This window comes from Athene cunicularia (genome assembly GCF_003259725.1).
Source record: "Athene cunicularia isolate RWA chromosome 7 unlocalized genomic scaffold, athCun1 chr7_part2, whole genome shotgun sequence".
NCBI classification, from domain to species: Eukaryota; Metazoa; Chordata; class Aves; order Strigiformes; family Strigidae; genus Athene; species Athene cunicularia.
In genome coordinates this window covers 3,150,672-3,166,040 of record NW_020799108.1, presented here as the reverse complement: position 1 = coordinate 3,166,040, position 15,369 = coordinate 3,150,672, and the positions used below count along the sequence as shown (strand labels likewise).

Genomic DNA, 15,369 nt, shown 5'->3' with positions numbered 1-15,369 from the left:
CCCTTAGGAGTGTGACTTCAGGAGAACATTTGTTGCCACCAGTCACACAGTTTTGGAAGCTGAGGATGCAAAGAAATCACTCTTTGTAATTTGTAGGAATAGCTCCTCCTCTTCCTTTTCCCTTTTCATTTTGTATTTTTGAAGTATTTGGGCAGTTTCTGTCTTCACTAATCTGACTACATCTAACTGACAGGGCCACACCTCTTGTTTGAACCCACACGCTTGCATCAGCTCAATTCTTCGGCTTGTTTCAGGTGGCTGTTAGTTGCCCGATTATGACCTTTCACCAGCTTTTGAGGCCCTGTATTTTCTGGTAAATGCCAGTGTGGCAGTTTAGGGAAGGATGGCGCGTGTTGAGGAAGCTGTCCAATATTCTGTAATGGGAATTGCGGACATTTAAGTCTCTCAGGTAACCTGATAATGCAAGCAAGATCCAGGAGTCAGTGGAGAGAATTTTGACAGTGCAGGACTGTGACTGACAAGGACTGCATAGACCCAGGTAAGCTCATGAAAAACATGCTCAAGAACCAGGGAGTAATAGTGTTCTTTCCCCATGTGTACTCAAACGGGCTTCTTGCTGAGACACCAAATGAAGCTTGGGAAATTGTCACAGCTCTTCATCCTTTCCTTCTTCCCTAAAACACAGCTATCAAAACCACAAGTGGATGCTTTGTATTTTGTGGGATGGGCCTTTATTGAATACTTGACATTTAGTTTCTCTGCTCGTGTAATTTTGTCTTTTCAAAGGCACATTGCACTTTTCATGGGAGTTTCTTGCTGAGTTCTCTTAGCTGTTTTTAAGAAACATTCCATGTAAGTATGACACTCAGGCAGAGGCTCAGGCCCAGGCTGCTGGCGGTCAGCATCACAGCCCCACCTGGGAAGTACTTCCGATCGACATAGTCTATGATAGCTGTCACAGCCAGCATAGTCTCCTCACATGTGTGTTGGATCTGGTCAGGGGGTAGAACAAATCCATGAGTACCTTTGTCTCGCAGTTCAAATGTGTAGGAGAAAGGTATGCCAATCGTGTGAGCCCAGTCCCGTGAGGAGCCTGAGTTACTGTCTGGGAATTTAAAAATAGAGGGGATGTATATTAAACACTGTTCCTGAAAATACTTCTTGCTATAGTTAATGCAAGAATCCCTGAACTAAGCAGTAACCGTATATCACTGTGGCACAGAGAGCAGAGTTTCTAGATACTCCAGTTCTTAATTATAAGAAAAGTCTTCCATGAAATTTCCCACATGAAACAATCCTCTGTAAGATGGTATTGTACAATAACAGGAGATGAGTTCCAGGGATTCTGTGTTTTTAACATTTTACTGTGATTAGTGAGGGCTACAAGATGGATTACCCATTTGTCCATTCTGGTACTTCATTTCCTACATTGACACTGCCTGGAATTTCTCTTTATATTTGGTTTTAAGCATAATTTTGGTTAAGTCTGAAAAAAGTCTGGCGACTCCCTGTATCACTGTTCATCTGCCTCATGGATCTTTTTTCTTATAAGTACAAACAAAATGCAGTCCTACGTATGAACAAGTTACCTTATACTTACACCGTATTACTCATGTGACTCAGGGACTGGCACAGACACTGTGATTATCCAAACTCCATGAGTACTGAGGCCAACTATGTACCGTTCTGAGTGACTCGCATGACTTAGTGCTTACTGGGAAAGATTTGGTTTACCAGGCAGTCTCTAGGGCCCTCTAGTCCTCTGTATAAAGGCTGCTAACTAGTATCATCCATGACGGTGTGTTCATGATGTGGTTATCCAGTCTATTAGGAAGAAGGCTGAAACCAACATATTTCACACAGAACTGCAAGCAGCTGCCGTGCGATAATGTCTGATGAAGTAACTATAGACCTGATTGGGATTTTAATTTTTACTAGACTCCAGTGAAGACAAATAGGAACCTTGCTGCTGACTTCAGCAGGGTCAGAATGATCTATCACCAATCTCCTTCTGTCCCCTGTGATATATCTGTGAGGAATTCATGTAGAAACTAGCTTCTGATCAATGCTTCCTTCCTTCCTGCAGTCAGCTTTATAACATACAGTGTTATCTTATATTCAAATGACTGCTTGCTGCTTAGATGTTCCACCGAGCCAGGCCATTAAATATTACTCAAAGAGGAAATGCAGCAAAACAATACTTACTGATGCCTGTGACACAAGGATGACACTCTTTGAAAAACAGAGCAATCAAAGGGAAACATAAAGAAACTTACATAAAATTAAAGAGGTTGCTCCTACTTTATAGCTGGTCCCATACTTTCCCATCAGGGCAGCAGCTGCCATCTCTGCAACATGCATCTGTAAGTTCAGAATAGGAATAATATTGTCATCAGTGCCAGTACATTTGGCAGTTATTTTAAGTGGACCCAAATTTTTGTTTATTTCAGCTTTTACATATGATCAGCTTTGAGTTTTGATATAATTAGTTCAGGACTTTAGAGAAACCCATTACAAACATTTGGTCTAATTGTTCTTGATTTTTTAAACACAAATTATGTTAAATTTTTTAAAATTACTCTGCTATTAGGTAATGAAGATATCTGCTCTGTTGTAAATATAGAGGGGTGTATTTTGAAGAATTAACATCTATGCTGTATAGCATACTGATACTGGCTACAGCAGCGACTGATCTCTTACCCTTGTTATATTGCCAGAGACCCTGTAGCCCACCATCTCAAGAAACCAAGACATTGGCAAACTAAATGACTTCTTCAATGACTCATATGAAGTTTGAACTCAAGTCCCTCATCTCTTGACTTCAACTACTGGAAAGTTTATAAATACACATGTCAATGAACTCAAATTACAGCACTCAGAAACTGAGGGGAGAAGGTAACCAAGAAGTCGGTGCCTACTTTGCTCCCACTCTTCTAGTGAGCACACTTTCTGGACACAGTCATGACAACCATGTGTGCATAATGTGCTGACATCCTGAAGTGCAGAAGCATTCTTGTATGCAGACAGAACCTGGTGCTCTTCTCTTCTTACTTTGCATTGCAGTAACCCTATCTGTAATAGTTCAATTTTCCTGATTTACGATGAAGGATTAGGATTAGTTCTGAGGCAAATAAACCTTGCTGATACTGCATGGAGCAGCAATAACTCTGGATCCAAGCCCCTGAATAAGCCCAGCTCCTCTGAAGGAAAGGCAAGAGGGTAAATAGACTTGTGCCACATGTTACTGCCTGTAGAAGATGAATGTGTTGTCCTACCAGTTCTTCATTGTTACTTGGAGGTTTAGTTGTGGAACCATATGGAGTGAGGATGTACTGTCCATAGGAGTGAATTGTTAAATAGCACAAAATGTCACTACTCTTATTTTTGATAAACTGAGCCACAGCCCTTGTCTCAGGCTCTGATTCTGGTCCAGATCCACAGAAGATTTCACTGCTGCAGTTATAAGAAACACCAATACCTGGAGCGGAATACAAAAAAATGAACCAAAGAGAGACATATAAATGCCAGTTCAGAGGGAACAGGGAAATTTACCTTAGAGTGTTGTGTGTTTATGTAGACAGGGGGACTGGACAGCTCAGTGGGACTTTAACATTTTACTCTGTTGGTAGCAACTAAAATTTGCTCCAAGACTGAAATATCTAACACACATTTATAGTCTGGCTGCAACAAAACCACTCAGGTGCCACCACAGTGTACCACCTGCAAGGGAAGCTTTGGACACTCCTTGAAATTCCTGGCAAACACAAATATTGGCTGTTGAGTGACTAACTCCTAACATTGCTGCCTAGAGCTGATGCCTGCTCCTGCAGTGAATTAGAAGTATAGTCATATAAACAGCAATTTTCTGTTCACAAAAGTAAATGCTAGTTGAAAGTCAATGACTTAATATTTTTTCAAATTGAGTTTTTATTTTTACAAATGTCTTGATGACAACAGGATGAGTATTCCCTTCTTTATAAGACTTCATCTTATTTCAGAGACTAGTTATTACTCTTGTTTTACATTTGTGTTGCTGATCTGAAATACTTGGAACTTACTGCCCCAGGAGGAATTGAAGTTTCGGTTCAGATCTGTCCCGTAGCAGGTGCCATTCATATGTGGAGAACGGTTTTTCCTCCACAAACGATCCTAAACGGAAGTAATTTCAGTTATGTAACAACTCGGTGATCTCAGTGGTCCTAGTGATAATATGGTGTAAAGACTCCTTTATTTTAGACCTCCGCATTCTGTAACTCTTGCGTTATAAGAGTGCAACTCCATGTGCAAGGGTGATGAAGCTTAGTGACAGAACATTTTATCTACTACAGGAAGGCTGTCATCTTCCCCAAGCCTGCATGCACCTTGAAATGAACCTTCTGACCTTCAAAGAAAAAAAAAAAAAGTATCCTTTTTCTGTAGTACTCAACTGCTTTCATGCAGTGTTGTGCTCTTAAGAAAGACTTGGCATTGTGAGGATACTTCTATGTCCAAGAGACAATAGCTGAATTTAGGATTGTTTCAGATTCAAGAAGATGAATGCTTTTTTGTTAGCTAATCTTGCTGCTCCTTGGTTCTCTGCTATACTCACTGCTATGCTTGGTCCTCTGCAGACCTCATGACACTGCCTGTATGAGCTTTCTGGCTGAATTGAGAGTTGCTGGAGACCAAGATTTTGCATTATCTTCCATATCAGAAAAGGAAGATTATTTGGGAGGACCCACTTATTTTGAGCCCAAATAGCCCAATATTCTCACAGAATTGTCCAGGTTGGAAAAGACCTTGAAGATCATCCAGTCCAACCATTGACCTACCACTGACAGTTCCCAACTACACCAGATCCCTCAGCTCTATGTCAACCCGACTCTTGAACATCTCCAGGGATGGGGACTCCACCACCTCCCTGGCCAGCCCATTCCAACACCCAACAACCCCTTCTGGAAAGAAATGCTTCCTAATATCCAGTCTAAACCTTCCCTGGCACAATTTGAGGCCATTCCCTCTTGTCCTATTGCTTGTCACTTGGTTAAAGAGACTCATTCCCAGCTCTCTGCACTCTCCTTTCAGGGAGCTGTAGAGGGCGATGAGGTCTCCCCTCAGCCTCCTCTTCTCCAGACTAATCCCCCCCAGTTCCCTCAGCCGCTCCCCAGCAGACCTGTGCTCCTGACCCTGCACCGGCTCCGTTGCCCTTCTCTGGACACGCTTGAGTCATTCAATGTCCTTTTTGTCGTGAGGGGCCCAAAACTGAACACAGGAATCAAGGTGGGGTCTCACCAGTCCCTGCTGGCCACACTATTGCTGACACAAGCCAGGATGCCATTGGCCTTCTTGGCCCCCTTGGCACACTGCTGGCTCCTGTTCAGCCGCTGTCAATCACCCCCCCAGTCCCTCTCTGACTGGCAGCTCTCCAGCCACTCCTCCCCAAGCCTGTAGCGCTGCTGGGGGTTGTTGTGGCCCAAGGGCAGCCCCCGGCATTTGGCCTTAGTGAAACTCATATAGTTGAGTTCTCCTCCCATTCCATGCTGCAAAGGTGTGTAGACCTATCTACCAGTTGAGATCTCTCGTGAAGAGTGACTGACTCCTCCAGACATGCTTCGCTCTGTCAAGCAAGCCTTGACCTGTTAGCAGGGAAGTAAGTCCATCCCCAGAAACCCAAAAACAATCATCCTGTGGCTTTGTCCTTCTCTATTCCCAAGGCTTATGACATTTGCTAGGAATTTTTAGCCCTGTAGTCTCAAGTGAGTGCTGATTTACTGGAAGAAACAAAACTTCTTTGCCATGGGAGGATTTGTGTGAGTAATGATTCTGTCACTGTTCTCTGTTTAAATATAATTGCTATGATTGTATCTAAAATTAACAAAACATGCTGTGCACATCTAACTTTCAGTCTGGTTCCTGGATTTTCACTACTTACTTTTTCCCAGGAATAGATGTAGCCATCAATATTGAGGACTGGCAAGATGTAGAGATCCAAATTCTGCAGAAATCTTCTTATCTTTGGGTCAGATTTGTAATTTTGAAGAATCTGAAAAGAAAAAACACAGAGGACTGAGCAGAGAATCTAGTGGTAATCACTGGAAAGAGCTAGTTTACAGATATAATCGGGGAATTAATCACTCTGGGTACCACCATGGTATCCAAGATCTACTTTATCTCCAGATATGTTGAGATATCTACCTTCTGCCACTAACAAAGTGACAGTGTATCCGGTTATAGTGTACTTCATAGGGATACAGTCTTGCAGGTATGAAAGCTGCGTGATAGTGTACCTGTACACCATGTGCTTTCAGTACATGGGGAACATTGCCATACCACATGTTAGGGTTGCTTTATTCCAGGAGCACTGTGGCTTTGTGATGCAGAGAAGCTTGATCCAAAACCCACTGTGGGAAATTGAGATTGCTGTCAAGTTCGGTGGCTTTGGAATCAGTTCAGGTGGAGGAAACAATGAGCTAACAAATACTGTCCTATATCTCATCTCAAACTATGATTTGGACTTAGGTCTCCACAGGTATCTATACTAAACACTAATGCTGAAAATCATATTTTAACAGGAAAAGCATAATTCTTGGTACCACAATAGAGAACTGAAGTATATGGGGTTTTTATTATTCAATTGGAAAAGTGAGGACTCACTTCTTTCACAAACCACTGGCAGAATGCTGGAGAGATCCATTCTCTGGCATGAATCCCGCAGTCCATCCAAATTATCTTTTTGATTTTATCTGATGGTTGACTGATCTGAGAGAGCGTAAAAATGATCATTTGGAAAACTGTTACATTACAATAAAATAACCTAGAATAATACAGAAAGAAAGGGATGTGCTTTGATATGCCATTGAGCCATCTGAGATTATTATTATTATTACGGATATCATTATGACAAGCTCTTCTTCCTAATAACCCCATCCCTGTAGTATTGCAGGGCAAGTGTCTGTTGAGCAGGAGTGTCAATAAAACAGTTTTCATTTATATTAGTCATTCACAGGACTGGTTGTTCACTTTGAGATTCCTTTCCCTGCAAAAAAAAAAAAAGGCAGGGAACCTAGTTTTACTCGGTGACGGAAACAGATTAGACCATAACTAACTCAATTATTAAGACTATGTTTTTTACTAGAGAGTCCAATAAAAAATGTCATGGAATACTCCTAGCAGAAAGCATTATGCTGCAAAAAGTAATAAAACCAACAAAACAGAACTGCTTATCCTCACACAGAGCTATTGCCAGGCTAGTTTCAGCTTGATTTGTATTTCTAAACAAGGCTTCAGTTAAATTTTTTGTTTTCACCGCATAATAATAGCAATAGCAAGATTATGGTGATAGTGTACATGAAGGTTGGCAAATCCTGCCAAATCCTACTGTACTGTAGAGGAATAAAACCGTCTCCTGTTATTTCAGTGAATTGAGATGAACACTGTCTTAGGAAAAATCTGAATGCTGTCTTCTGCATACTTTTTTATGAAGATACCTTTTATTCATTTTAAGAAAGTTCCTCCCTTACCTGCAGATAATACATCGTTCGATTCTCAGTTGTCTTTCCCAGGTAGTGCTGAGTCACCAGCTCACTGTTGCTTTTCTGGATTTGAGTCATCCATTGATAAATCTGAAATAGTCACAGAGAATTCTTAACTTGGGAGTTTTCTTCTCTTTCCTGACTCCATTTCGGGATTATTCTTTTGCTTAGACAAGCAGCTGCAGAGTTTATTTCAATCTGTGATATCACTTAACACTCATGGAAGGACTTCCACTTGCCTCTGAGCAAAGGCATGGTCATATCTCACTGGGTGTTAAAAGATAACATCACTGCAATACAACACTGGTACTCTGTTCGTGCTGTCATTCAACGTGACCATCCTATTGGGCATCTTTCTGTTGACTTCACCAGACATGGAGCCACACTATCAAATTTTCAAAACAGTACTACAGTCTCTTCCCTATCAGTACTGATTTTCCACATCTGAGTTCAGCAGCAGTCATCCCCAATGGGTAGCTCAAACTCAATATACATGAGGATTGACTCTGCTCTCTCACTCTTACTACATGCCTAGGAGGAAGAATACCACCATATTTCTGCCTTTGTCCAGGCTTACCCACTGCTCTGTGAAACATAGCACCAAGAAATCTTCATTACCTACCCTTATGACAATATTCTCCCCTGAAGTGTCAAAAACCTTTCCTTAAATTACTTCTTTCTACAGGTCTCCCAGTGTTCACCTCTTCTTCCTCACTGTGACTCCAGAGACCATAGTAGTCATTGCACTTCACATTTGGCTCAGTATCAAACATAGTGGGGCTTAAATTAATAAATACTAGAGATAATGGTAAAGCATAAAAGAGCAGAAAGTTAGCAAACAAATCAACCGAATCTCAGAATATTATTTGCAAAACAATGTGGCTGCTCCATGCAGAGCATTTAGGTTTTGGTCAGGGTGGAATTGAGGATTTAATCAAAATCAATGGCAAATTCATGTTCAGTTCAACCAGGCCAAGATTCTAGTCAAAGAGTAAGGACTGATTCTGCAAAGAAGAAAGCCAGAAAGAGCCCACTGCCTTCAGCTGAGCTTTCTGCAAGCACAGAGTGACTTGCTGTGGCATTTATAAAACAGCAGCAACACAGAAAGCAAGCAGACTTGCGTTCTTTACCTCTTCCATGCGATGATATTGGGTGTAGACGTAACCTTCTGGGACCTGCCTGTGGCTGCTCCTCTCCCTTGGCATGCTCTGATCCACAAGTTCCTGCACATCAGGTATTAGGACTCTGAGGTGAGGGGAAAGGGGGAGAAATTACTGCAGAAGTATCATGGTGGGTACACTGCTTATATCAACAAATGAAAGGATTTAGCCTCTTCTGTTGTGGACTGTCTGGTAAATTCATCACCATCAGCATAATGGTTACTTTTTCATGAAGATAAAATTCAAAGTACTGAGATTTTCACTGGGCTTTAACAATAAAGTAATAATTTTAACAGATTTTTTTTTTTTTAATATTGACAATTTTTTACCAAAAAAATGTTCAATGTCTTTCTTCACCACTTCTACTTCTGGACAAAACTCTAAAATACCACTTTTTGGGAAAAGGAGGGAAAAATGAAAAATTTAAGATTAGTGTTTCATTGTATTTTATAGAGACATTTTCAATTTGCAGACTTCATGGAAGTATTCATTGTGATTTGCAAAAATCAGAACAAACCCCCTCTTCCCTTCAAAAAGCTCTTCTTGCTTTTTAGCCACAATCTAGTTCAGAAATGGGTATAGCACAGGCGTGATTCCATGATCAAGGGAGTCAATAAAACCTTTTCCTTGGCTTCAGGGGACTTTGGATGATACACTGTGCTTTCTCACTGCAATCAGCCCCGTGTAACACTGCTACAAATCTGTGCTCATTGAAAATGCTTGTGGTAAGACAATTGCAAAGGCAGCTTAAACACTCTTGGTTTCAAACGCGGCGAGTGCTAATAGGCGATTCTGCTGACAGTAGCACTGCTCGGCATTTCTGGAAACTGCACGTAAGAAACTTTTAAGAGTAGCTACAGCTGACTTTCACTCTGAGTTTTGATGTTTATTCACATCTCAACTTCAAACTAAAATTCAGGCAGTGCAAATTCCCATGAACTGAAACCACACATGCAAAATGCCTTATCAGAGCTCCAGAGAGTTGAAATCCCAGAGTCTGACACAGTCAGAATATTGATGCCCTGATTATAAATTGTCATTTATGTCTCTATCATTATATACCTAACTGTCATGTTACCTTTCTTGCATGTCAACTGCCTTGTAAAAGGTGGTTCCTGCTTTGAATCTGTTATAGGAACTTTAACTCTACCATTGCCATACTCATCTCAACCCCTTGACAATACAAAGCTAAAATTTTGGCTTGACTATCAAATTACCCACCTCTTTCTTTAGGACCCTATACATATTAAGCTGCTACTTTCAGCTTATTCTTTAAATTTCCACTAATATCGTCTGAAACCACTAGAAAATGAAGAGCCTTGATATAAATAAGAGGTTAAATATCTTCTGGAATGTTGTCTAAGTCCTGAACACCTGAATCTGATGCTAGATCATTTGTACTGGCTCCCATCTCATCTCTCTCCATCTCTGGTTGTCAGGGCATCACACTTACTAAAAAGAATTTGTCAGGCAAGGTGCAGAAGAAGGTCAAGATCAGCTCTAACTCTCAACAGTTTTGAAGTGGCACCAATCCTCCTTTAACTTCTCTTTGATTGATAAATGTCAGTGTATGTCCATAGGCCATTTGTAACCAGCCCTGAATGACTACAGGGTTGTTTATATGAAGTATGGCTAGCTACTGGTTATCTGAAAAACTCAGTTCCAAACTGTGTGAGGAATAGCTCTTATTTAATCCAAGTTGGCTTTATAAACACTCTTTGTATCTGGATTAGATCTTCTGGTTGGAAGTAAAAGCTTGGCAGTTAGTGAAGATGTGTGGCAGGGTTTGTGTGATAAAGCATCATGGGCCATTTGCAGTGCATGGCTCCCAGTTGTGTGCGCAGTAGGGACCTGCTGCAGGGACCTTTGTCACAGGCTGGGATATCTCTGTTTGGCTGGACAGTGCCAGGAAATCCTCACCAGCCTGGGCAGGGGTGGGTGGAGCGGTGGGGCTGGAATGATAGGAATAGGAAACTGCAGCTTTGAAGAAACTCGCTAAATATTCACTGTGAAAGGGCTCTTCTCCAAATTAGAGCAGCAACAAAAGATGGGAAAGGGAAAAAAAGAGCTAGAGAGACTGCGTTTCTGCAGTGATATTGATTAAAGCTTTGGGTTCTCCAAAACAGGGAGGATCCTGTGTTCAAGTATCCATGCTTTCCAAGAGCAAAGTATGCTCCTCTAAGTAGTGGTTTTACCAAGTTTGGCTTCCTGACTTTAGCTCAGAAAACTGAGTCATACACCTGAGCACCATCCTCTGCCACTGAGAAGGAAACATCAGGAAAGAAAACAGATTGGGCTGTCTCAAATCCCAGCTCCAAATTCACAGTCCAGGCTAGCTGAAAGGTGAATGAACAGGGCATAGAGGAATGTGCTTTCAAAACTGAAATGTATATATCTGTGCGTTGGGCAGGTCAATGTAAGCTGGAGGCACATGGAACAAAGGTTGGATCCCATCAATCAGTTCTTTGGGAAGGGCTAGGTCCTTTTGTGATAGCAAGGAAGATTGTTAGAGCCAGCCTTTCCTGGGAGGAAATTAGAGGTTTTGTACCTGTAAGAGATCATATACTGATCTAAGCTGTCTTTGACCTCCTGCACCAGAGGGGCTGGGACCCTTATGTGCAGGTCTTCTCCAGCCCAGATGTCTTCAGGCAGCAGGGGCTTCCACAGATCCAGCTGTGCAGAGGAGAAGAAAGAAATGCACAAATCAAGCTCTGTTTTCAGAATGAGAAAATATATTTCAGATAGAGTAGCTGCATATCAATAAATAGAAGAAGTTTTCCTTCAAATTCTCCCTTTAACTATTCTCCAGCCCTCTGTTCATAGAGCATGCAGCACAGGCTTGTTGTTTCCATTGACTCGGGCACCACTGATAAGGAGCAGCACCTTCACAGAGCCATGCAATGAAACTAACATCTTTCCATAAATGTCTTCAGGTAGTGGAAGGGCAATTCCACCCTGCACTAAGAAAAAAATAGAAGTTAGGTAAACCTTCTTCAAATTTCATTCCTGCCTGAAGTTACATGGAAATCTGTTTTACAGCCCAAGACCCCACTCTGATTTTGGGCAGACATGGTTCTTCTTACTCACCAGTAAAGTGTTGCAAAGATGCTGAAGATGCTGGACTTGCTGAAATGTTTCTGGCACAATGTGCAAAACCTGATCCCTGGAAATTCAAAAGAGAAACAAGATCAGTTTTAATGTCTGTTAAAGTATCTGTGATTTCCTAATTTTGCTGTTCCAGCAAAACCATGTCTGAGTGATGAATTCCTGGAATGTTTTAGCTACAAACAGGACTAAGTGAGGTGAGTTTTCTGTTGCTAGAGTGTTAGGTTAACTCTATTTCCTTGCCAGTGGCAATTCTTTACTCACCATACCAGCTTCACTGAAGCCAAATGCTTGCATGAACCCTGGTGTGTGTTTCTGCCTTTGCAGGAACAGGCCCAAAACAAAATAATTGATAATATATAATAGACTATCTATTTGATAAGATGTTGTGCTTTTTTTTTCCTCCTGTTTGGGAATTAATCAATTATTCCAGATAGACTTGGTGCTTTGCTGATCTCCTTCAGCACTTAGAAACAATAGATGGCCATGATAAATGAACATTGTTCAGAGCTTGGGATGTTCACAAACTACTTGTCATGAGAACAGCAAATTTATTCCACAAATAGTGAATAGCGTGGTCTCCAGAATTGCATATTCTTACTCAATTCACAGGGAGCAAAAATTTCTAGTACAGGATCTATCATTTTATATTTCCAGAAAAGACACACAGACTCAGTGTCTGAGTATATATTTTCATGAGGCCCCATGAAACTGTCATTTACTACAGGCTTAATCTGAAAAAAATATCGAAAGTTTACAAAGAACAAATTGAAATAGTTGGAAATGCAGAAAAATCAAATCTGCATGTTCTCTTAAAAAACCCTTTGTAATGATTTCTATATTTTTTTTTCAGTGTTCATTCAGATCAGCTTTTCAAGACTGATAGAAAGTGTGACATCTCTAATGAAAGGATTTCATAAAGAGGAGTGGATTTTGATGACTACGTTACTCAAAGGTGAGATAAGAGTTACCCACTACTGATGTGATAGAATGGGGAACCCAAGAATTTTTCGCATTTGTTTGTAACTAATAACTACTGCTTCATGGTCTCCTTCAGTGACTTCAATGGGCCTTGGAGCCTTTACAGAACAGAAAAAGAACATTTTACGTTTTAAAGCTTTTGTAAGAGAAATTCTTGTTACAAAAGTCTTGCATGGCTTTTTATTAAAGCAGTGGCCATTATGGTCATCATTATAGTATGTTCTCATCATCTGAACTGCAACTGCCATCATTTGTGCTTCCATACACAAATGCATAATTATCAACTTAATATACATGCAAATAGTATTCACCATTCACATTACCCCCTGAAAAATAGGAGGATTTGGGTTTTTTTTACTTCTCTTGAAAATATCACCTTTGCTGATAGAGAAACGTAGAACTTGATAGTTAAAATGGGCTGTTTACTACTGGTTCAGGAGATGCTGTTAGCATATAGGACCCTCATCTATGGGGCAAAATGATTACATTTGCATTGCTAACAATTTGGTACAACAGACATGATATCTTTGTAATAAACCTTGTGGATGCAGGATAAACATCTTTGCTAGGAGAATAAACATCTCAGCTGCAGTTCAGAGTTTATTCTCTCTATATGCCTGGGCTTGCTTTGCTCTTTGTCTATCAGGAAGGGAAACAATATCCTGTAATATCTTTCTATCCTCATTGACATTATGTCTTAATTACACCAAATGAAAGAAATGCCAGACAGTCAGATTGCTGCCAGATGGCCAGCTCTTATTTACTGATAAACCTTTTACAATAGCCAGTGTGGAGACAAATCATTTTTAATAGTAAACTAAGATTAGAAAGCACACACTCATTTATGATTATGGACTAGGATTCTCAGTGCCAAAGTGCAAAGTCAGCCCATGTGACCATGTGAGAACAACAGTTTTTTAAATGCTACAGTTAAGCTTTCTTACCAAATTAAAGGACCGTTCTTATCACAGGCTGCGTTTCCTTGGATGCTCATAGATCAGATATTTCATTTAAGTTGTTGCACAGAGTGAATGATAATGAAAATCAGCTTTATTAGTCATTTCATCTTTGTGCAGATGCTGCCCACCCAAAGTCACACTGACCATTTGATTAAGTGTGGTTTTAAATCCCATGCAAGTACTCAACTGGTTCAGACAATTAGACAGCAATTAGAAACAAAAAGCAACGCTACGTTACCAAGGGTCTGTTGAATTCGTTCAGTGAAACAGGCAGGCTCTGACTGCATCCCTGATACAAATCTAAACACTAAATGTTATCCAGGGGAAATCACATTTTAAAGAGAGAAGTAGTGACTCTGTATGCTCTGCCAGGAGCTTTGCCAGGCAAGTTGTTGAACAGGTATACTGTGAAGAAACTTACCTGAGGTTGGTATTGCTTGGGATTTTCTGCTTTTTAAAAGTATATTCTGGGGATATAATTAGTTTAGAGGCATTCAGCACTGGGCTACTTTATCTGTTTACTTTAGAAAATTACATGTATAAAGTGAGATGTGGCTAGCTGTCCTCCACACTGTATTTGTGCCCCTAGTGCAAATCCCAACTGCTGCGAAGGCAGAGTGACCTTGTAAAGTTGAGGGTAAATGAAACAGAATAGTTTAGATACGCAAACAGTAGAATTTTGTATCACTCATTTTCTCACACAGCAGAACTGAGAATGGAGTGTACAGCAAACCTAGACATTTCGTACTTTTCAAAAACATTAATCAGTAATAAAAAATACGATCACTTCATTCTCTGAACACCTTGGGTTGAAGATTGTCTGGACCGACTCCATTATCTTGTTTTGTTATTGTTACAGATTTCCAACAGCAGTTCAGTATCTGAGCTGCTTTTGAGACACCATCTTTTTCACATCACCTCAGCTGTCTTTTATTAATGGATATAGTTTCGCTCTGTCATCCCCCTCCCCCCCCGCCTTTATACTCAGAAAAGGCATTTTATTTCTACAGCATCTGATTTCAAAGTTCATTATGAACGAGGCTAAGCCAAACTAATTTCAGCTAATGGAAGCAGAGCATCCTGAGGTGCACTTGAAGGGGAATTCTGTGTCTTCTGCAGTTGCAGCCATATCTTTGCTGTCTTGGATTTTGTTCACTCTTTCTTCCTTTACCATCTTTATGTTTTCTTTCAAATCTTAGAGAGCTTAGATCTTAGTAACACTATCTCCGGGTTTTCAGGTCATAATTGTTGTTATTATTCTTACACAGTTCCTGGGAATTTCACTGCATGCACAATTCTTCATGGTACCCTGTTCACACTCACCTGTGATACTGCAATTTCAAGCTGAGTTTTCCAGGAATTAGCATCCCCAGAGAAAAGATGATCCCAGGAAAAAGCCACATCTTTGTGCAAAGAACCCAGCCCTGACAGTGCAGGACTAAAGAGGGGCAGGAGGAGGATAGGTCTGGACTGAACACTTTATTTGTACTATTATAATATATAACCAGACTTATCCTGGAAGGGAACTTGCCCTTGTTGAATCATTAACTTCACTTAATTCTACTTTTTTCTTAATTCTCCAAGCTCTCTTCCACACCCCAAAACACAAACACATACAAATAGCAACATTGCCACTGAAGCACTTCTAAGAAGAAGAAAGAAGATTTTTCTATATGTCACCTTCAAATCTTT

At 40.6% G+C, this 15,369-nt stretch overlaps 1 protein-coding gene across 1 annotated transcript; it reads right to left on the bottom strand.

The window, feature by feature from the left end:
* Nucleotides 1-797: 797 nt before the first annotated feature.
* CPO (carboxypeptidase O) lies at nt 798-15,080 on the bottom strand. The gene is made up of 11 exons (XM_026853278.1): nt 15,001-15,080; nt 11,720-11,795; nt 11,181-11,305; nt 8,603-8,717; nt 7,461-7,562; nt 6,595-6,699; nt 5,873-5,983; nt 4,020-4,110; nt 3,237-3,439; nt 2,238-2,322; nt 798-1,066 (listed from the first exon to the last, which is right to left on the bottom strand). The coding sequence occupies exons 1-11, from the start codon at nt 15,078-15,080 to the stop codon at nt 798-800; spliced, it is 1,362 nt and encodes a 453-aa protein (XP_026709079.1).
* Between the last annotated feature and the right edge of the window lie 289 nt (nt 15,081-15,369).

What these genes read in the sequence shown, in the direction of transcription:
- CPO (XM_026853278.1), bottom strand. Translation starts at nt 15,080, where the DNA reads ATGTGGCTTTTTCCTGGGATCATCTTTTCTCTGGGGATGCTAATTCCT. An exon ending in TTGAAATTGCAGTATCACAG is followed by an intron (nt 11,796 to 15,000) that starts GTGAGTGTGAAC and finishes TTGAATTTCCAG; the next exon opens with GGATCAGGTTTTGCACATTG. An exon ending in CAAGTAACAATGAAGAACTG is followed by an intron (nt 2,323 to 3,236) that starts GTAGGACAACAC and finishes CTGAACTTACAG; the next exon opens with ATGCATGTTGCAGAGATGGC.